We start from the raw sequence: 23,313 nt of genomic DNA on the forward strand, positions 1-23,313 counted from the left end.
TGAACCAGCGGATGGAAGACCTCTCTCTTTCTCTCTCTTTCTCTCTCTCTCTCTCTCTGCCTCTCCCTCTCTCTCTGTGTAACTCTGACTTTCAAATAAATACATCTTTAAAAAAAATTCAGTACAAGCATATTATCATGGTTGAAGTGTTGTTTTTTTTTTTGTTTGTTTTCCATTTAGTTTTTCATTACAGACAGAGAGCAAGACGGACAGAAAGAGATCCCCTATTTTGTGGTTCATTCCCTCAAATGCCCTCAATGCCTGCGACTTGGACAAGACTGAAGCTGGGACCCAGAAACTCAAACCAGGTCTCCACGGTGAGTGACAAGAACCCAATTGCTAGAGTCATCATAGTTGTATTCCATAGTCTGTAGTAGTAGGAAAGTCAGTCAGGAGCCAGAGCCAGGAATCAAACCCATGTACACAGATATGGGATATGAGTAACTTTACTAGTGTCTTCACTGACAGTGTAAATACCTGCCCTGTTAGTTGAATTTTTAAGATAGGTCTGTGGTATGCCACATAAAGCCAAGTAAAAAGTACAGTTTTATTATTTTTCTTGAAAATATTTAATTAGTTGTGGTACTAAATTTACACAAGTACTTCTAGTCTATAAATATATAGAATTTAAAATTATTTTAAATGTCGAGATTTATTTGCTCTGATAGTATGACATCATTTTGAGAAAGTACAATGGTCATACTAAGTAAATATTTTATGCTTGTCCTATATCCAAATGTTTATTACAAAAAGCATGATTTCTTCCCCAGTATAATACAAAATATCAGATACATTGACATTTCCTTTATTCACCTAGACATACGTCATCCTTCTGGCATTTCTGCAAATATAGGCAGACACCTTAATGTCAACAATGTGCTCTGGAAAAGGGGGCATAGTGCCCCCAAAAACCAAGCATATGCTGTTCACCATTATTTTCAGTGGGGGAGGTTATAAAGGGTTACACATCAACCCCAAACCCACAAATAATTTACTGAATCTTGAATAAAATCCAGTACACATCTCTGTAGGAGATCCATCAGGCTAGGATATAAAATACTTTTTAAAATCACCATTTTCTATTCCTTAACCAGTTGGCAAATTATTAACAGCTGCTTTAAAAGTTTGTATTTATGCTATTTTAATATGCTTATATATTTACTTATTAATCATTATTGTACATTTATAATCTTTAAACATTTAACATTTTTAGCATTTTATCATACTGACTTCATATTTACATACTATATACATATATATTTACAAATTTTTCTTGAAACAGGGATATTAAAATCAGATAATGTGGCATTCATGACAATGATCATGAAGTGAGGAAAGAAAAGTGTATTATTATTAAGATGATATGATTCAGTGAAGACAATATTCTATATAGATATTTATAGGTGTAATCCAAATAATATGACGTTCGACATGATTTTTACAATATTTATATTAATGCTCACTTATGAGACAAAACTTGGTATTTGTCTTTCTCTTTCTGGCTTATTTCACTTAACATAATAATCTTCAGTTCCAACCATTTTGTTGAGAATTTCAGGGTTTCATTCTTTTTTATGCCATAACACTGATAGATTTCCAAGAGTTGACAAGGCCAGAATACAAGCAAGTAAATCACACAAAGTAATTACAACAAGTAGTAAGTTCTGTAAGAAAATGGAGCTGATCAGTGAATAAAAAGATTAAGACACAGCTGAAGATGGGGAAAGAAGTTGCCATTTCATGGAGTATATTTTAGGTGTTTAATCAGAGCCATTCTCAAGGTTTTAGGGTGGATACTAACGTATTTAAGTAATGAATGTCTGGAGAAAGAGGAGAACTGTACAGATGAGGAAACTGAGGCAACAAGCGGTTACAAGATTTCTCCAAGCAGTGGTTTCTCTGATCCTAAAAGTCAGATGTGTTGTGAGGCAGATATGGAAAACACTGACAAAATAATTTGTCTGGAGTTGGTTTCCACAGGAGGGAACTGGGAAAAAAAAAAAAAAACACCATAAATGTTCCAGAGTGTAGTTTGGGGGAGTATGCAGTTGAAGTGGATTAGGAGAAAATTCCTATTGAAAAAAGTTGGAGTGAGCATTGCGATGCAGTGGATTAAACACGGGATACCACACTGAAGTCTGATTTGATTCCCAGCTTCTCCATTTCTGATGTAGCTTCTAGCTAGTGCATTTCCATACAGAGCAGAAGAGAGCTCCATTCTGCATTAGGGGAACCTGGATTGAATTCCAAGCTCCCGGTATTAGCCTGACCCAACTCAAGCTGCTGTAGGCATTTGGGGAGTGAACATGTCAATAAAAGGGCTCGCTCTCTTTTTCTCTCTGGTGCTTTGCCTTTCAAATAAATGAAAATAAATCCATAAAATAAATAGAAGCTAACAAATTAGAAGAAAAAGTCAATAGACTTTGTGTCAGTTTTTGATGAATTGTCTCATACATTTTGAAATTAATGTGATTATGGCAGAAGTTTGTTTTAAGAGGAAACTGATGGTTATTTTCAGCTTTCAGTCATACATTCAGCCCTCTGACCATGCTGACCAGAGCCAGATTAGTTTTCAGCTTCAACTGGTTTCTCAAGGCCAGTTTCCGGAATTCTCAAGCAAGCATTATTTATCTGATAAGATAAACACAGTCTGATTAGTTGCAAAGCTAGCAGTTAGCTTTGTTTACCTGGACAGTGGCTACACAGACTAAAATAAAGTGCTGTAGAGTCTGCACTGTACATCTCAGAGGAGACTACCAAGTCCAAGAATGAGAGCCATGTCATTCAGGACCACAGGTGGGTATGAATGCTGCCATGCTTCAACACTCATGTCAATCAAGTCTGCACCCTACTACCTCCTGGGGAAGCAAAATGTTTTGAGTTGATTACCAAATATGAACATGTAATTTCGTATCTAGAATTTGTAGGTAGATGGTCAAAGGCTCTTTGATGTGTGTAATATGTGTGACATATTGTATGTATAATATGTGTGACATATTGTATAATATGTGTGACATTAGTCATCCCCTATAAAATCAGGTTAACGGGATTGTGATTAGCTTTTAATCCCAGCCTCTATTTTAGCAATTACATTGCCATCCTTGCTTAAACTCTCTTTTCTCATTTCTTGTTTCTTATTAATATAAAGAGAACAAATTCCATATATTTCAAAGGTACAATTCTAAGACATAAGGTTACTTCTCTCTCTCTCCCTTCCTCCTTCCTTCATTTCTTTTTCTTTTGATTTTATAATAACATACTTTCAATTTACTTTATCATCACTGCGTTAGTACTACACTAAACATAGTATTCAACAAGTAAAAAGTTTAAAGACCACTATTCCACAGGAATATAGCCAAGGGCTATAAATGATAATAAAATCATAAGATGTTACTTTCACTGTTATACATTCAGGGTCTTTTCATATTCTATATAGTAGCTACCAGAAATTTCAAAAATGTTATTTTTGTCTTTCTGGGTATGACATTTTTCACTAAGCACAGTGGTCTCCAGTTGCATGCATTTCATTGCAAATTACAGGATATCATTTTCTATGGTTGAGTAGTATTCCATAATGCATATCTAGACCATTTTCTTTATCCAGTCATCAGTTGATGGACATCTGGTTCGATTCAATATCTTAGCTATTGTGAGTTGAACTACTATAAACATGGGGGTAGAAATAACTCTTCTGTATGCTGATTTTATTTTCTCTGGGTATGTTCCCAGGAATGGGATAGCTAGGTCAATTAGTAGATCTATTTTCAGATTTCTGAGGCAACTTTGTATTTTCTTCCATAATGGTTGTATTAGTTTACATTGCCACCAACAGTGAATTAGGGTACTTTTTTCTCCACATCCTTACCAGGGTTTGTTATTTATTTATTTACTTACTTACTTACTTACTTAATAATTTAGGGTGAGAGCCATTCTAACTAAGGTGAGGTGAAACCTCCTTGTGGTTTGTATTTTCATTTCCCTAGTGGCTAATGATGCAGCGCGTTTTTTCGTGCACCAGTTGGCCATGTGTTTCATCCTGATCTACTCTTTATGGTCTCTTCAGAGGCCAGCTTGCAGCTGGCCCTGTCCTGAAACCACATTTGATTTACCTTCCCTTTCTGCTCCCTTCACAAGCTTTTCTGGTAGCTGAAGTATTTGAGACAGTCTTTGTGATAGGAAAGTCAGTCACCTCCAAAGGTTGAGGGACTCTTGGAAGCCTTAATTACATGCATCAAGTTGGCTCTCAAGCTGCCAGCAGTCATGACCTTGTTTTCAGTAACATCTTTGATAACAAAAATGATCCTGTCCTTCAAATTTAGCATCAGAATACTTCTTTCCATAAGTTCTCAGCAAACTTTCATGCATTACAAAACACCATCCATTCCTTCCTTTTTCATTTCCTCCATAGGGACTCCTTCACTTTAGCATAACTATTACTGAATCTCTCTACACTCTCTGTTACATACTCATCTGCATAAAAGTAAGTATTGGTGCCAGCACTGTGTTGTAGTGGGCAAAGCTTCCACCAATCCAGTTCTCTGCTATGGCCTGGTAAAACAGTAGAAAAAGGCCCAAGTGCTTGGTCCCCTGTACCCACGTGGGAGACCCAGAAAAAGCTGCTAGATCCAGGCTTCAAATCGGCCCAGCTCTGGCTATTGCGGCCATTATGGGAGCAAACCAGTGAATGAAAGACCATTCTCTGTCTCTCCCTTTCTCTGTCTGTAACTCTATCTTTGAAAATAAAAAAATAAAATAGAATTTTTGAAAAAGTAAGTATATTGCACTGTGTCTCCAGTGCAAGGTACTTAATGACAAGGTATCTCATACATTTGGTTCAGATGTATGCATAATTTTAAGTGCTCACTAAGTAGAAATACACACAATATCTTTATTCTAATGAATTTACTACCATATCACAATGCAAATATAAAAATTAGATGCAAATTTATATTATTTGGCTCTGATGTTTTCATGTCTAGTTTCTTATTTTATTGTAACTCTAGAATACTGTATTATGAACTAAATCAATAAGAAGTCTATGGTTCAATGAATTTGAATCAGACTACCTGGTTTACTTGCAGTTAGTTCTCTCACTGTAAACCATAGTGAAGGATTTGGGCGAAAAGGGGACACTGGAACACAGGAATAAAAAATGAAGCAGTTTATGTTCTCTTTAACTTGCAACTCAATGAGGGCCAGGCCAAACCGCTTGAAAATAGGAAAGGTTAAACCTGCGGGAAACAACTTGAGCCAGATCTTTGCAACCTAAACTGAAATGTCCTCCTAAGAATAAATGCGCTAGCCGGGAGATGACAGTGCCGCCATTTTTGCATTTGTCTGAGCAGGAAGGACCCTTCTTGCTTGGACACCCCTAAAACCTTTGCTATAAAAGCCCTGGCCGGCTGTTTCCCAGGAGCCAGTTTATTTTCAGGAATTGTACCTTCCCATTGTCTACTTTATTTGTGACACAGAAATAGAAATTTTTCTCTGACACCTCACCCTAAGGTAGACGATTTGGTGACGTCCCAAAAGGCACACTTACTGTGTCTACCAACCACCAATTACAATACTTGAGACCGGCCACTCTACGTTTAGGCTCGGTTTCGCCTTCTTTTAAGCAGGCATTGTTGGAGAACACTCACCACCAGGCCATCTTTCTGGACATTTCCTTCCATGAAGAGCACATGCTGCTGTTCTCCTCCCTGTAAAATACTCAGTAGAGGCTGGCTACCGCAGGACAGGCCTGGGTTTCTTCTTGCTGTAATTAGATGAGTGTAGGATTACCAAACCAAATACAATATACCGAAATAATGTTCTCTGAATTCCAGTAATAAGTTTGACATTTTATGTTTATTCTAAAACAAACAAAATCAGGAAACTAATGAACCAAATAGGTAAATAACAAATTAGTCTGGAAGATCAAAAAGCATAGAGATGAACGAGTAAAACTTTCAGGTCTCCTAGATTCAAATCTTAATACATCATTCACTCAGTTGATCAGATTACTTGCTCTATATTTCAGGTTTTTCACTATTGAAATTGATATAAAATTAAGCATTTTTCCCAGACTCAAGTGAATCAGTGTTTTCCTTAGACTTTTACCTGTATTCATGTTAGACACTCAATATATTATTATTAATGTCCTGTTGACAAAGTTGGATGAGTTCCAAGGAGGGGGCTTTAATAAAGGATCGTAAAAATAGTGGTTTGGAGGCACATTAAAATGCAAATGAATGCAAATTATTCTACCAGCTTTATGTCAAGATATTTAAGAATGAGTAAAAGTTCCTGCTGGGGTGTTGCACTTAAAGGGAAGTGAATTCTTTAGGAGAGAGTCAGGTATCATCAATTCGATCTTTTCATCTGCGTTTTCTATTTCTTTCTTTAATATTAATTTTATTTAAGCTGTCTTACATTTTTCCAACTCTTTATTCCTTTGTATCTATTAGGAAATAATTAGAATCTGTTTCCTAATAGAATAATCGAGGATAATTTCCTTGTGTATCTCATTAATTTTATCAGAACAGATGTTTAATCCCTTCATGTAAATATTTCATTGGTATATGTGTCATACTTAGGAATTAGATTTCTTCTTAATATCTATCAATATATGTTACTTCAACATGTTTTCAATTTCACAAACGTTTTCAGTTAATTCTACACTTACAGTTTTTATTTCATTACTAATACGTAGTACTTTTATTTTCTGGGGTTGGACATGTTCCCTTGTGAAACATTCAAAAATTTATTTGAGAGACAGAACGTGTGTGTTGGGGGAGAGAGGGAGGGAAGGAGAAAAAGAGAGAGAGAGAGAGAGTGTCTTCCCTCCACTGGTTCATTCCCCAAGTGGCCACAGTGTCCAGGGTTCTGAATTCAGGAGTCAGGAGCTTCATCCTGGTCTCCCACATGGGTGGCAGAGGCCCAAGCACTTGGGCCATTTCCACTGCTTTCCCCAGGCCTTTAGCAGGGAGCTGGTTTGGAAATGCAGCAGCCAGGACTTGAACTGGAGCCCATATGGAATCCTGGCACAGTAGACAATGGCTTCATCTGGTATACCTCAACACTGGCCCCTCAATCTATATTTTTATTGGTTTTTCTTTCCCTATTAACTTGGAATTTCAAAAGGATGCTGAAAATCAATGGTGGCAGGGAATTACTTGCTTAGCTGTGGATGTTAGTAGAAAATCTTCATATTTTCACCATTAAGTTTGATGTTAGCTGCATGTACATTGTAGATATTCTTTATGAAATAGAATATACTGTTCCCCTCTATTATTGTAATACATGTTAGATTTTATCAAATTTTTCCTATATATATTGAAATGTGTGTGCATTTTATTCTTTGGCTTGTTGATGTGATAGATTACATTAACTGATTTTAAATGTTGAATTAGTTTTATATATCTCACACAAGTCTCACTTGGTCATAGTGCATAATTTTTAAATGTATTCAATTTTGTAATACTTTGTTGACAATTTTCCATTTATGACCATGAGATATAATTTTCTTGCAATGTTTTTGTTTGGTTTTGGTGTTAGGGTTATTTCTTCTGTAAGAGATTATAGAGAATTGGTGTAATTTCTTCCTTGAATGTTTGATAGAATTCACCAGGAAACCTGTTTGGGCTTGGTGCTGTTTTGCTTGGGGAGGTCATTAACTATTGGTTAAATTTTCTTGATATACAAAATGCTATTTGTATTGTCTATGTCTTATTTTGGAAATGTTTCTTTGAATGAATAAGTCTGTATCAGCTACTGAATTAGATGTGTGAGTATAGGATAGTTCATAGTATTCGTATATTATTTTTTATTGTCTATGAGATCTACATTAATATCTTCTCATTCATTTCTGGTCTTAGTAATTTGTCTCTCTTTTTTTTTTTTTCTTTAGTTAGCCAGGCAACAGGCTCATGAATTTTATTTGTGTTTTCAAAGAACAAGTTGTGTTTTTTCATTAATTTTCTTTATTGATTTCCTGTTTTCAATATCATTTATTTCACTTATAATTTATAGTTTAGCTTCCCCTGCTTCCTTTGGATTTAATTTGCTCAACTTTTCTGTATTTCCAAAGATAACTGATGAATTTTAATCCTTTTTTCTTATATATGTACCAATGCTACAGTTTCCCTTTAAGTGTTCTTTTCACTGCCTCCCCATTAAGTTTTTATCAGTTGTGCTTATAATGTTGTTTAGATCAATGTACTTTTACATTTCTCTTGAGAATTTATCCTTGACCCATGCATCATTTAGAAAACTACAGTGTAATTTCTAAATATGTGCAGAGTTTTCCACCTATTTTTATTTATTTTCTAATTCATTATTATCTGAGAGTAGATATTATGTGACTTATCATTTTTTGAATTCTTTACGATGTATTTCTTGAGCCAGAATGTGGTTCATTTTGTTGAATGTCCGATGGGATCTTGAGAAGAATGTTTATTTTTCTATTGTTGCATTAAATAGTCTATTAAATCACATTTTATCCCCCTGATAGATGGTAATGTTGAGTTCAGCAATGCCTTTATAGATTATTTGCCTGCTGAATATGTTCATTTCTGATAGCAAGATGTTGAAGTCACCTACTGTCATTGCAAATTAAGATTTTTTTCCCTGTACTTCTATCAGTTTGTGCATTATGTTTTGTCTCTTATTAGGTATAAATGTGTTAAAGATTTTTTTTTAAGATTTATTTATTTATTTGAAAGGCAGAGTTACAGAGAGGTAGAGGCAGACAGAGTCTTCCATCTGCTGCTTCACTCCCCAGATGGCCGCAATGGCCGGTGCTGTACTCATTCTGAGGCCAGGAGCCTAGAGCTTCTTTCAGGTCTCCCACGCAAGTGCAGGGGCCCAAGGACCTGGGCATCCTCCACTGCTTTCCCAGGCCATAGCAGAGAGCTGGATCAGATGTGGAACAGCTGAGATTCGAACTGGTGCCCATTTGGGATGCTGGTACTGCAGGTGGCAGCTCTACCTGCTATGCCACAGTGCCACCCAGAGAACTCATTCTTGATCATTGGGCAATACCACTCTTTTCCATTTCATCTGAAAACTTTATTTATGAAATTAATAGATTTTTGACTTTCTTTGAAAACTGTTACCATGGTATATCTTTCTCCATTCATTTACTTTTAATCTATACTCATATGTGTTTTTATATTCAAAACAGACCTTGTGAGTCTTTTATCTTAGTCCATCTGCCAGTGAATATCGAAGTTATAATAAACGTATTGGGATTAATATATTTATATATAAAATATTTGGTAGCTTCCTTTTTTGTTGCCTTTGTTCTTTGTCTCGATTTTTGCCTGTTTCTCTTCTCTTTGTGTGCTTTTAACCGATAATTTACACAATATCATGTTCACTCTTTATTAGTATATAAGTTATATGTAATTTTATCTTAGAACTTTTAATAGTCGCCGTAGGGTTTGCGATCAATACACTCATAAGTAACTCAAGGGCAATTTTGGATAACACTGTACTGTTTCATAGGCACTGTGACACTGTGAGTACCTTCTAATAAAACAATTCTGATTCCTCCCTCCTATCTTTTTTATAATAGGTATCATCTGTTTCACTTACACATATCAATATGTAAGATAAAACAAAAATATTTTATCTTCTATTCCTTCTAAAGTACTCTACTTTTTTAGGTAGATTTGAGATTCTCACTTTTTTATCATATTTCTTTTATTTATTTATTTTTTATTTAGTTATTTTTTTTTTTTGCTGTTGGTTCACCCTCCAATGGCCGCCGTGGCCGGTGCACTGCGGCTGGCGCACTGCGTTAATCCGATGGCAGGAGCCAGGTGCTTCTCCTGGTCTCCCATGGGGTGCAGGGCCCAAGCACTTGGGCCATCCTCCACTGCACTCCCGGGCCACAGCAGAGAGCTGGGCTGGAAGAGGGGCAACCGGGACAGAATCCGGAGCCCCGACCGGGACTAGAACCTGGTGTGCCAGCACCGCAAGGCGGAGGATTAGCCTAGTGAGCCATGGTGCCGGCCCTATCATGTTTCTTTTAACTAAAGAATTCCTTTTAACTTTTTTAAAAAAAGAGAGAAAGAGAGAGAGAAAGAAAGAGAGAGATTGTCCATCAGCTGGTTCACTCCCCAAATGGCCGCAATGGCTTGGGCTGGGTCAGGCCAAAGCCAAGAGGCTGGAACTTTGGGTCTCCCACGTGGGTGCAGGGGCCCAAGCATTCAGGCCGTCTTCCACTGCTTTCCCAGGTACATTAGCAGGGAGCTGCACTGGAAGTGGGGCAGCGAGGACAGGAACCAGCGCCCATATGGGATGCCAGCATCTCAGGCAGAGGCTTTCCCTGCTATGCCATAACACAGCCCCTCTTCTCACATTTCTAGCTAGTCAGGTTTACTGGCAACACATCCCCTCAATTATCATTTGTCTGAGAAATTCTGCTTCACTATTGAAAGATAACTTCATAGAATCAGAATCCTACACTAGTGAGTTTTTTCTCCTAACAATTTAAGTATCACACTCTGGTGTCTTTCAGTTCCGTGGTTTCTAAGGAACAATCAAATGTAACTCCTAATTTTGCTCTGTGATAGATAAGGTGTGTTTTTGCGGTGGTTCTTCCAGGAATTTTTCTTTGTCTTTGATTTTCTGTACTTTGAAAATAATTTCCTTAGGTCTAGTTTTTGGGCAATGACTGCTCTGTTCTATGAGCTTTCTAAATTTCTATTTTTGTGTCCAGCATTAATTTTGGGGAAATTCTAAGTCATTACTCTCTTAAGTATTTGTTTGATTACTTTCTACCTTTCTTCTTGGATTTCGCATTATGTTTGCAAAATGTAGGATTGTAGAATGGTCCCCTCCTCCACATGATACTATCACATTACTAAAGGCTTATTTGTTGCTTCACAGTTCTTAAATTTCTGTTTCTTGTTTTCAAAACAGAGTAACAGAGTCTTTTTTCTCTTTGCTTTTGAGCAGTTTGTTCAGGTACAACCTCTGGCTCAGATAATTCTTCCTCACTTATGTCCAGTCTATCAATAAGCCATTAAATATGTGGTAGAATTACCAGTGAACCCATCCTGAGTTGGCGCTTTGTGTTTTTGAAAGAGTAGTATTGGTGTGATTTATTTAATACCTTAATACATCTATTTAAATTCCTACCTCGTCTATTGTGAGATTTGGCAGGCAGTGACTTTGAAGGTATTGAACTATTTTATCTAGATTGTGTTTTATCAAAATAATGGTTCATTAATGTCATATTTTTATCTCTAGCATTTCTTTTGGTTCTTAACACTTCCATTTCTTTGCTCCCATCATTCATATGGCCTTGCATGCTGCTCCTTCTCTGTGTGATCCCTTAGCATCTTGGTCTACCTTATAAGTTTTCTCGCTATCAGGATATCATTCACCAGATAGAGGGATCTGCTACAAATAAGCCTTCAGTAATGCGATGGTATGATGTGGAGGAGGGGACCATCTACAATCCTGAGTGTCAGCATGTTTGAGTGCTTATGCCCTGGGCTGTGCTTTTCACCAGTACTTGGTAGATTTGTTTCCTTGCCTGCTGGGGAACAAGATGGCAAGACAGACCCAGGTTGTATATTTCCTTTCTTCCTTACGGAAGACAGGAGAGGGCTGGGCTTGGTAGTTCACTTCCTCAGGTCAGGTAGTCCCCGAAAATATCCTAGCAGACTAGGCTTCTACTGCAAACAGAACTTGTTCAAAAGAACAGTGTGTTGTGGCATGTTTCAAAGAATCATCCTCCTGCTGGCAGCACAAAGGGATTTTTCTTTAATATTTATTATGAGAATCTGTTTAAGCTCCTAGAAGTCAAACTTCAGAAAAGAGAGAATTCCCCAATAATTGAATCACCTTGGATACTTTCCTTCTAAGACATGTCTACCATGGACTTCAACAATTTGTCAGTTAAAGTGCAGCATCCCCTACCTCAACAATGATTCCCAGAGAGGTTTGTGAATTTAGCTTTCTACACCCAGTTAACCATACTTCTCATGTTCACCTGCTGATCTCTCCAACGTTGAGAGCGGTGGTTTTCCCTGTGAAACAACTTCTCTGACAGATCTAATAATAGTTGATTTTTCCATTTGTGCAGCTTTCTATTTCTTGTTAGGACTGGCTGTATGGTGACTTCTAGGTTCTGATTTCTTTGAGTGGAACACAAACGTTAATTGTAGCAATTTTTTTAGGGAATAGAGAAAATTTTGAAATAAACAATATGCACATCATAATGAGAATGGATAAATATATTCATTCAATGTATGAAAAGTTAAACTGGTTAGATTCCTACAGAATATACAGATAGTAAACACAATTTCAAATTGTAGCTGGAATAGGACATAGTTTAATTAAATATCAGAAAAATTCAAAACAATTATTCAGATTATTTGGTTCATAAGCATATGTATTTTAGCAGAAAATATGCATAGTTATGGAAAACTAAATTAATGTTTGTGATGTCTTTGGAGAGAGAAGGAGAAAAATTCAGGAACTTTCAAATTATCAATGTAATATTTTATTCTAAAATCCATTGGTTGATGTACAGATGCTCATTATATTATTTTCTATACATGTCAGTTTAAATGGTTTCACAAATAAAATTATTGCATAAGTTATTTGTAAATCGATATCTGATTAAATTACTAGCAAAATTTTCAATGTATTGATTTTTAATCATAAATGTCCTAAACAGCACTCTAACCTCAGAATCAGCCCTTAAGGCATTCGGATATGGCTGAAGAACCCATGAGAGTATTTTAGGCATGAGAAGCCAAGACACTCTGGCAAAACAAAACAAAACAAAACAAAAAAAAACAAAAAAACAAAACAACAACAACAACAACAACAACACACACACCTAAATGAAAGATCTCTGCGAGTGAGATCCCAGTGGAAAGAACAGGTCATCAAAGAAGGAGGTACCTTTCTCTGAAGGGAGGAGAGAGCTTCCACTTTGACTATGACCTTGTCTAAATAAGATCGAAGTCAGCGAACTCAAGAGGCTTCCATAGCCTTGGAAACTCATGACTAGAGCCTAGGGAGATTCCTGACGCCATAAACAAGAGTGTGAAATTGTTAAGTCAACAACAGGAGTCACTGTGTACTTACTCCTCATGTGGGATCTGTCCTTAATGTGTTGTCCAATGTGAAGTAATGCTATAACTAGTACTGAAACAGTATTTTACACTTTGTGTTTCTGTGTGGGTGCAAACTGATGAAACCTTTACTTCATATATACTAAATCAATCTTCTGTATGTAAAGATAATTGAAAATGAATCTTGATGTGAATGGAATGGGAGAGGGAGTGGGAGATAGGAGGGGTGCGGGTGGGAGGGAAGTTATGGAGGGGAGAAGCCATTGTAATCCATAAACTGTACTTTGGAAAATTATATTTACTAAATAAAAGTTTAAAAAATGTGAAAACAAGTAGATTTGTATTGGATGATAGTGTTGTGGAGGGATGAGAGCAAAATGTCAATGAGCATATGAGGAAAGGGGAGGGAACCTAGGCTCTGGTTTAGGCAGGGACAACCTGCTGTGAGAGCTGGATAGAACTGCTTAGTCTCAAACCTGCCGGGTTGAGCACAAGGTATTTTACTATCTGAAGTGATGATTGCATCCCGGAAGTTTCTAGGAGAATCTTGCTTGTCACTCCTCATGCTAACGTAGAGTGGTCATAGAGATCATCTGAGTGTGGAATTCATCTGAAACTGTGTGTCTCAGAGTGTGTGCACTTGGCAACCATGGAAGCTATGTTTTGGGTTGCACTGACTGTGAGTGTTACCATCTCAGCAGAGCCTCTCTTACAGCCAGACTGAAGGGTCATAATGCCATTTTCTCATTCATTATTAAAGGATGAACTCCTGGTTTTCAGAAGTTAGAATTGTTTCTCCCAGGTGTATGCTTATGGTAAAAAATGTTATACATTTCCTATAACCCTAGAGAAAATAACCAAATCCAGAATCAATTTTATATTTCCTCTGACCATCCTTTACATATTGTGTGCTTTTAAGACCACACTTTTGCTCTCTCTTATTTTCACACACAAATAAAAAAGAAAGCATATATGGATTACTATTAGATGAAATTTTCCATTGACTTAGACAAACACAAACTAACACTGAAAGTATATTTTGGAGCAGATTAGATTCATAGTAAGGATTTAAGTTTGTTAGAGGAACTGGCACTGTGGCACAGTGGATTAAAGTCCCAGCCTGCAGTGCCAGTTCGTGTCCCTGCTGCTCCTTTTCTGATCCAGCTTTCTGCTATGGTCTGGGACAGCAGTAGAAGATGGCCCAAGTCTTTGGGCCTCTGCACCCACATGGGAGCCCTGGAAGAAGCTCCTGGCTCCTAGCTTTGGATCAGCTCAGCCCTGGCCATTGCGGTCATTTGGGGAGTGAACTAGAGGAATGGAAGACCTCTCTCTTTCTCTGGCTTGACCTCTCTCTGTAACTCTTGTCTTTCAAATAAATAAACTAATTCTTAAAAAGAAGAATGTTTGTTAGAAATAAAATTGATATGTTATAATCAGAATTTCAAACAAAGCAGTCTAATATATTACAAAGAATTTTGTGATCTTGCACTGCTAGATCATTCTGTCATACATCACCCCCTAAATGAACAGCAGTATCAAAACTGAGCATATGGTACACCTAATTTAGCAGTTCCTGAGAAATATTTAAGACCAAATATATGGTACAGCACATTAGCTGTATGTACTCAGATATAGAAAAAATGATAGCTACTGTCAAATTTATAGTCTTTACCTTGAAAAATAATTAAATTTTTATTTTTAAGAATAGGGGGCTGAAACTGTGGCATAATGGGTTAAGCTGCTGCTTGTAATTCAGGCAACCATTTGGGTGCCACTTCGACTCCTGGCTATTCCACTTCTGATCCAGCTCTCTGCTAGTGTGCCTAAGAAAGCAGCAGAGGATGGCCCAAGTCCATGGACACCTGCACTTACGTGGGAGACCTGGAAGAAACTCCTGGCTCCTGTCTTCAGCCTGGCCCAGCCCTGGCTGTTGTTGTCAATTGGGGGTGAACCAAGGAATTAAAGATGTCTCTGTCTCTCCTCCTCTCTCTGTAATTCTGACTTTCAAATAAATATTTTAAACAAAGAATAGGAACTGATTTAGCCCTGCTATTTTTATTTGAGAATGATAAATTTGAAATTATGTATTTTCATCTCACAATATTAAAGTATAAATTAATGTGTACAAATAAAGGCAGCTATTTTATATAATTAACTTATTTCAGAATTTAAAGATCTATTTTAATTGACCAGTTTATTTTATCTCCATGAATCTTGGCAGCTTGGAAATGGATAGTTGAACATTTACTGAAAAAATTCAAATTAATATTTTACGAAGTGAATTTACAAGATTAAAATATCATAAAAACTTTGATTTTATAAAATCAATTATTTCAATTAATGTTTCATAGTAATTACACTTTTAATAGAAGACATAAAAAGTTATGGGGACAGATATTTGGCAGTGTTTAAATGTTACTTTGGATGCATGCATTTATAAATATTTGTATTTATGTCCCGCTTCTACTTTTGATTCCAGGTTCCTGTTAATGTGTACTTTGAGAGGCAGCAGGTGATGGGTCAAATACTTGGGTCTTGGCCACACAAATGGGAGGCCAAGTTCAAGTTCCAGATCCTGGCTGGATAAGGTCTATAGATTGTTCTTAAAAAAATATTTATTTGAAAGGCAGATTTATGGAGAGAGAGAGAGAGAGAATCTTATCTTGCATCCCCATCTGCTGGTTCCCCCCTCCCAAAAGGCCTCAGTGGCCAGGGCAAGACCAAGTGGAAACCAGGAGCCAGGACCTTCTTCCAGGTTTCCCACATGAGTGCAGGGGCCCAAGCACACTTTGGGTCATCTTCTACTTCATTCCCAGTCACATTATCAGGGAGCTGGATTAGAAGTGGAGCAGCCACTTGAACCAGTGCCCAAACGGGATGGTGGCACTTCAGGCAGTGGGTTTACCTGCAGCGCTGTCCACAATTGTACTCTTACTAGTCTATTTTGTGTTGCTATTATTAACAAAATACCTGAGGCTGGTTACTTTATAAAGTGTTTATTAGGGTCACAGTTATATTGGCCTGTGGACCCCTTTGCTGTGTCACAACATGGTAGAGAAACAACAGAGCCATATTCATGCATAGTGGTCCACGTACTCTTCATAGAACTAGCTACGTAGCAAGACAAGCATTAAATATCTCCTGAGGGCAGTGCCACTATTAATCTGATTACCTTGTACTGGGTCCCACCTCTTTAAATTTACAACACCTTACCACTGAGGCAATACGAACCCCTCTTCCAGCACATAAACCCTTGGGACACAGAACACCTTCGAACAGTAACAACAACAATGGAGCTTATAGTTTTGGTATTACACTACGTATTATCATCTTATTGGATGGTAAGATGCTACCATTGGGAAAAGTTTAGGGAAGGGTACATAATACTTCATTGTACCAATTTTGGAAGTTACTGTGAGTCGAAAATTATTTTTAAAATAAAAAGTTAAAAATGCATAAATCTAGAGAATACCTATAAATGTTATTTTGTAACCAATAGCACAGACTCAATTTCAGTTTTCTTTATCTTCATGGTTGATACCTTATATTTATCCAAACGTGTTCAAGGTTGGCCAAATAATTTGGGTGACCTAGTGAAAAGTGAAAATTCATGCCTATTTTGCTAAACTGTTAAGAACTTCAATATGGTAACAGCAAACCTTGAACCAAATGAAGGGTCCTTCCAAAGTTGCTACCCTGTGAAATCAACCAACAGGTCACATGGTCTTGAGGTTGCCCTCAGGGCTGCAGACATTTTAATTCTCAGATCAGTTTTATTAAATAGGAAAACAAGCCGGCGCCGTGGCTCAATAGGCTAATCCTCCACCTTGCGGCGCCGGCACACCGGGTTCTAGTCCCGGTCGGGGCGCCGGATTCTGTCCCGGTTGCCCCTCTTCCAGGCCAGCTCTCTGCTATGGCCAGGGAGTGCAGTGGAGGATGGCCCAGGTGCTTGGGCCCTGCACCCCATGGGAGACCAGGAAAAAGCACCTGGATCCTGGCTCCTGCCATCGGATCAGCGCGGTGCGCCGGCTGCGGCGGCCATTGGAGGGTGAACCAACGGCAAGGGAAGACCTTTCTCTCTGTCTCTCTCTCTCACTGTCCACTCTGCCTATCAAAAAAAAAAAAAATTAAAAAAAAAATAGGAAAACAAAAAAATGCATTGATGAAATAAAAATGAGCTAGCCTGAAGTTTCCTAGACATCTGACTAAAACTGATAATGAGTATCCAGGAAAAAAACACAGGCATTAAGTGCCGAAGATCTCCTTCTTGCTATATAACTTATGTCATATTTTATAAACATTCACCAAAGTGGCATTGACAGTTACAGCACTGCAGCTTACAGGGTCATTTTTTTTTTTTTTTTGAAAAGGGCTATAGTGAGAAATAAAGGACATCATAGCTGCAGAGCCTCTAAAAATTGAATATCTTAATTTGGAGTAGATTTAGATAAGAAATGCTTGAGAAACTTTAACAAGTGATAATAACGTTAAGTCTCCTATGCCTGTAGATTCCATGGACTAGTCCCTCACCTTGCGTCTTCCATCTAGAAAGAGACAGAACTCAGATGCCTCTGTTAGATCTTACACTCACCCATTTCTTGTTGCCATGTTCTATTTTAAAGATTGCTCAGTAATCCGATATGAGAGTCAAAGTTCTTGAGAAATGATAAATATTTATAGGTTTTCTTATTGGCCACTAGACATATAAGAGCCTAATTCTGAGCTCTATGTGCAAATCAACACTGTAAGTGAATATATTTCAAAATAGCATTATTAGTAAAAGAAGACTGAAACAATGCAAGAATACATAACTCCTATTGAAGTGTTCATTTTCATTTTACAGCAATGAATTTCCAATTCACTCCAGAGACTCTCAAAACAAAAAGATTAATTTATTTATTTGAAAGGCAGAGTTAAAAGAGAGAGAGAGGGAAAGAGAGAGAGAGGGAGAGGGAGAGAGAGAGAGAGAGAAAGAATATCTTCCTTCCTCTGGTTCACGCCCCAGATCGCTCCGACATTTAAATCTGGGCAAGGCTAACAAGATGCTAGGAGCTTTATCTGGGACTCTGATGTGGATGCAGAGGTCCCAGCACTTGGGCCATCATCTGTGGTTTTCCAGGCCCATTAGCAGGGAGCTGATTTGGAAGCAGAGCAGCTGAGTCTCAAACCAGTATTCAAATGGGATGCTGGCATCAGGTGATGGCTTAACCTGCTATGACACAATGCTGGCCCCAGAAATATTCTTTTTAAGGTATAAATTGCACAACAGGATACAGGATCTAACGAAGTATCAGAAGGCATAAGGTGGATAATGCATTCATTTAAGTAATATACACACTTCAATTCACTGTTAAATTTACTATAAAGCTAACTCATCATGAACATCATCTTGGAAATAACAAGATCTAACAAATCAGAAAAAGTTTATGCAAATCCACAGTCAAAGGCAAATTATTAACACACTGAAATCTGTGAAAGTTTACATTTGTATGTACATATTTATTAAATACTTATGGCACACCAAAATACTGATAGTTTTTAAATTACTCATTTTTGCCTACTTGCCATGCAAAAGTCCAAATTATTATTATGCAAATTTTGGTTATTCTGCAATATAATGTTTCTATAATGTTAAATAAAATGTTTTTAATAAAATGTGTTCTATTCTGTTTTATAATAGTTTATGATTTATACATTATTTACCTACTTTAAGAATGAATTCTTATTTGGGAGGAGATGTACAATTTGGGACATGCTCAAGCTGACTTGCCCCAAAAAGGTAGAGTTAGAAACATACCAGGGGGGCCGGCGCCACGGCTCACTAGGCTAATCCTCCGCCTAGCGGCGCCGGCACACCGGGTTCTAGTCCCGGTTGGGGCGCCGGATTCTGTCCCGGTTGCCCCTCTTCCAGGCCAGCCCTCTGCTGTGGCCAGGGAGTGCAGTGGAGGATGGCCCAGGTGCTTGGGCCCTGCACCCCATGGGAGACCAGGAAAAGCACCTGGCTCCTGGCTCCTGCCATCGGATCAGCGCGGTGCGCCGGCTGCAGCGCGCCAGCCGCGGCGTCCATTGGAGGGTGAACCAACGGCAAAGGAAGACCTTTCTCTCTGTCTCTCTCTCTCACTGTCCACTCTGCCTGTCAAAAAAAAAAAATTTAAAAAAAAATGAAAAAAAATAAAAAAAAGAAACATACCAGGGGATTCCAATTCAATCTCATCAAGGTGTCACGTACCAATGCCATCTCACTAGTCAAAGTGATCAACTTCAGTTCACAATTGATCACACTGATAGGTCTAAGAGTCAAAGGAATCACACAAACAAGACTAGTGTCTGCTAATACTAACTGATAAAGAATTAAAAAAGGAGAGAACGATCCAACATGGGAAGCAGGATACACAGCAGACTCATAGAATGGCAGATGTCCTAAACAGTACTCTGGCCTCAGAATCAGCCCTTAAGGCATTCAGATCTGGCTGAAGAGCCCATGAGAGTATTTTAGGCATGGAAAGCCAAGACACTCTGGAAAAAACAAACAAACAAACAAACAAAAAAAGCACAACAAACCTAAATGAAAGATCTCTGCGAGTGAGATCCCAGTGGAAAGAACGGGCCATCAAAGAAGGAGGTACCTTTCTCTGAAGAGAGGAGAGAACTTCCACTTTGACTATGGCCTTGTCGAAATAAGGTCAAAGTCGGCGAGCTCAGGGGGATTCCATGGCCTTGGCAACTCATGACTTGAGCCTGGGGAGATTGCTGATGCCTTAAACAAGAGTGTCAAATTGTTAAGTCAACAACAGGAGTCACTGTGCACTTACTCCTCATGTATGATCTCTGTCCTTAATGTGTAGTTCAATGTGAATTAATGCTGTGACTAGTGCTCAAACAGTGATTTGCACTTTATGTTCTGTGTGGGCTCAAACTGATGAAATCTTTACCTAGTATATACTAAACTGATCTTCTGTATATAAAGATAATTGAAAATGAATCTTGATGTGAATGGAATGGGAGAGGGAGCAGGAGATGGGAGGGTTGTGGGTGGGAGGGAAGTTATTTGGGGAAAAAAGCCACTGTAATCCATAAACTGTACTTTGGAAATTTATATTTACTAAATAAAAGTTTTTTTTAAAAAAGAGTGCACTCTTACATTCCGTTATCTGATAATATTAATTTAAACCTTATTTACAGAAAAACTAATAAGCTACATTATATTATAAAATTATGAAATGAGGTATATTTATATATGCTCAGATATATGTGTGTGTGTATACACACACACACACACACATATATACACACACAGATACATTACATTTCTGAAAGTAGAATTGATAGCAATGTCATTTTAGGAAAACAGATGGATTTCGATCTAAACTATTAGAAATTATAAATAATATATTAAATTTAAAAAGTTAATAAATGTATCACAAATATTTATTATATATATCTTTGAATGTTAATGGAGATATCAACTTACTGGCCTCATTTTGATCAATATAGCTTTTCTTATGAGAATATGTGAGAATTCATTTAATCAGTCTCCTATTGAAAGGCATTTACATTGCTTCCAGATTTTCACTGACATAAACCTCTCTAATACATCCTTACAATCACACCAGTACACACTTTCTCATGTAGGCTTAAGTGGATAATTCAAACAAAGTCCATGAAATTCGAAGGTTTTGATGCTAACTGGATCTAAGGAAAGTTTACACTTTTGCACTGTAAACTATGATAGTTTTTTTCTGTATTTCATAATAGAAATATTTCAGGAAAAAGTAATTTCTCACAATTTTCCTCTACGGTTTGCCCTTGTTTATAAGTGTGATAAAATATGTTACATGTGTTTATTTGCTTTTTATATGCTTTCTTTTCTAAATAATGTATTTGATTTCTATGTCATTTCTCAGTTAGTGCACAAAGTATTTTCTTTTTTTTTTTTAGATTTTGTTTAAGAACTACAATGTCATATCTTTAATATATACAGATTTGGGAATACGACGTTTCTTCCCTCCCACACATACTTCCGGCTTTCTTCCTCCTCTCTCTTCCTTTCCCATTCTTATTTTTCACAGACATCAATTTTCAGTTGATTTTTATACTCATAAGATTAACCCTATACCAAGTAGAGATTTCACCATTTAGTATGAAGAAAAAAAAAGAAGTAAAGAACAACAAAACAAGGAGTGCATTGTTCCCCAACAAAGCAAGGGCTGTTCAAAGTCCTCCCATCTCAGTGTCAGTTTGGCTCCTCTAGATTGCATTTTAAGTACTCTGATCATTTACCTCACGTGGTAATTTAAGCTCTGGAAAATTTTCATTTATCCCTAGAGACAATAAATATCTCAGCAGATAGACTCTTCTTCCATGTGGTCTATCTGACCTCACCTTGCTCTCCAGGGCCAGCTGCTGGTTCTTTCGCTGTGTTCGTGCTTAGCGCTGCATGGTTGTTGCTGTGGGGTAGTGCCCATCCCTTAGGTCCAGGCCGTTTCTGATGCTTTTGCTAGATCTCCCACAGCAGTTTTCCCTGAGAGGGTGACTTCTCCACTTTTTTTTTTTTTTTTTTTTTTTTTTCCTGCTAAGTTCACAGAGCCTACAGCAGACCTCCCTGTGGCTATTCCACCATCTTACCTCCCCCCATATTTTCTGATTACCTGGAAAAATTTCCTTACTAGTTGAAGAAACTAAATGGATTGTGCAGTTGTTACACTGGTCATGTTTCTTACTTTACCTTTGTTTTCCTTCTTGCATTTTGGCCATAGTTGATTTCTTCTCTCAAAACTATTTTTTCCTTAAGTATTTTTCCTGCTGCTGTTTTGCTAAGAAAATAACTTTATGTCATGGGAACACTAATCATAAATACTTCAAAATCTTTTTTCCTAGTAATTATAATGTTTCCGTTTTCAAAGATATTTTTATTTTGGTTCATATTAGATTGATTTTGGTTAAGCTGGAACAGTATAACTTTCTTTTAGATCCAAATCTCATTTTGACTACTTAATTATATTCTATTTTATTATTCTCTTGTTTTAGTTAACATATTCTAGTATCTGTTTCTTTGATTTCATTTTTTATTAAGTAGTCAGTATCACAATTGTTTAATATCATAGCCTCCTAATATATTTAGTTTCAATTGTAATCTACCAAGACAAGATCCCTCATTTCTTTATTCATACACAATAAATTATCTTTTTTTTCCCAAACCATACTTGTGGAAAGAATCACTTCCCGCTTAGTATATCTTGTGAGAAGTGAAAATATCACTCTAAAAGGTGCTTTTTGATAAAGCAATTTTAAAATTACAACCAATGAGCCACAAAATTGTAATCACATAATTTTTTTCCAGATTGATTTTGAACTTAAATATACTTCTAATCAATATGAAATAGCTTGATTAAAAGTAAAAAATATAATTCTAATGTTTACATGCAAAATAAATTAATACACTTATTGGATATTTCACAAAAATGTGTTCAGTTGAGTGCAGGGGCAAAACGTTAATTGTAGGGAAGCAACATTTAGAAACACACTTTGAACTCCAGTACATATGACAATAAATCATTTTAAGTCATTTATACTCTAAATCTAAAAACCTCAGTAAATTTGGTAAAGTACATGGAATTAATTTATTTAATTTTTATCTGACCTCAGATATATCACTTGGAAACAAGATTCTATCTGCTGAGATATTTATTGTCTCTAAGGATAAATGAAAATTTTCCAGAGCTTAAATTACTACTTGAGATAAATGAACAGATGAGGAGTCAGAAGTCTAGAAAATTTAAATGACTTTCCCAAGGGCACAAAAATATGTAAGTGCCCAACAGGGAGTAGAAACCAATCCCTATGTCCGGGTACAATTTCTATTGCACTTCCTTGATCCTTTCCATTTGATCTTTTGTATTACTTTTTTTTTTTTGCTAGTTTTCTTACAACCATGCTGAGAATAACTATTTTTTTCTGAACAAAATGATTCAGATGGAGTCGGGCAAGGAGGGGAGAATCATGCATGATTAAATGCCTCAGGTACTATGATAGTGCTTTTATAATTGCTAGGTAGATATTAAAACATTTCTGTGGGAAAAATAGAACCTTGGGATATAGAAGGCCAATTTTGAAGAAGGCTGACGAATCCTCTGAGGCATACATTAAGAAGAGATCCCACTGCACTCATATATCACCACCTTGGATTCTTTTAAAATAGATTCCCAGTGTGTTAAGATGATTAGTTTTCATC

General features: G+C 37.0%; 1 protein-coding gene across 1 annotated transcript; it reads right to left on the minus strand.

Annotated features, from left to right (window-relative positions):
- Positions 1–5,432: 5,432 nt before the first annotated feature.
- LOC149124819 (uncharacterized) lies at positions 5,433–21,834 on the minus strand. The gene is made up of 3 exons (XM_089301878.1): positions 21,465–21,834; positions 19,709–19,839; positions 5,433–5,758 (listed from the first exon to the last, which is right to left on the minus strand). Exons 1-3 carry the CDS (start codon positions 21,545–21,547, stop codon positions 5,592–5,594), a joined length of 381 nt encoding a protein of 126 aa, XP_089158004.1. The 5' UTR covers positions 21,548–21,834; the 3' UTR covers positions 5,433–5,591.
- Positions 21,835–23,313: the final 1,479 nt, after the last annotated feature.

The sequence above is a fragment of the Oryctolagus cuniculus genome, chromosome 8, assembly GCF_051225735.1.
Source record: "Oryctolagus cuniculus isolate XC-2025 breed Fujian yellow rabbit chromosome 8, ASM5122573v1, whole genome shotgun sequence".
In the NCBI taxonomy this organism is placed as follows: domain Eukaryota; kingdom Metazoa; phylum Chordata; class Mammalia; order Lagomorpha; family Leporidae; genus Oryctolagus; species Oryctolagus cuniculus.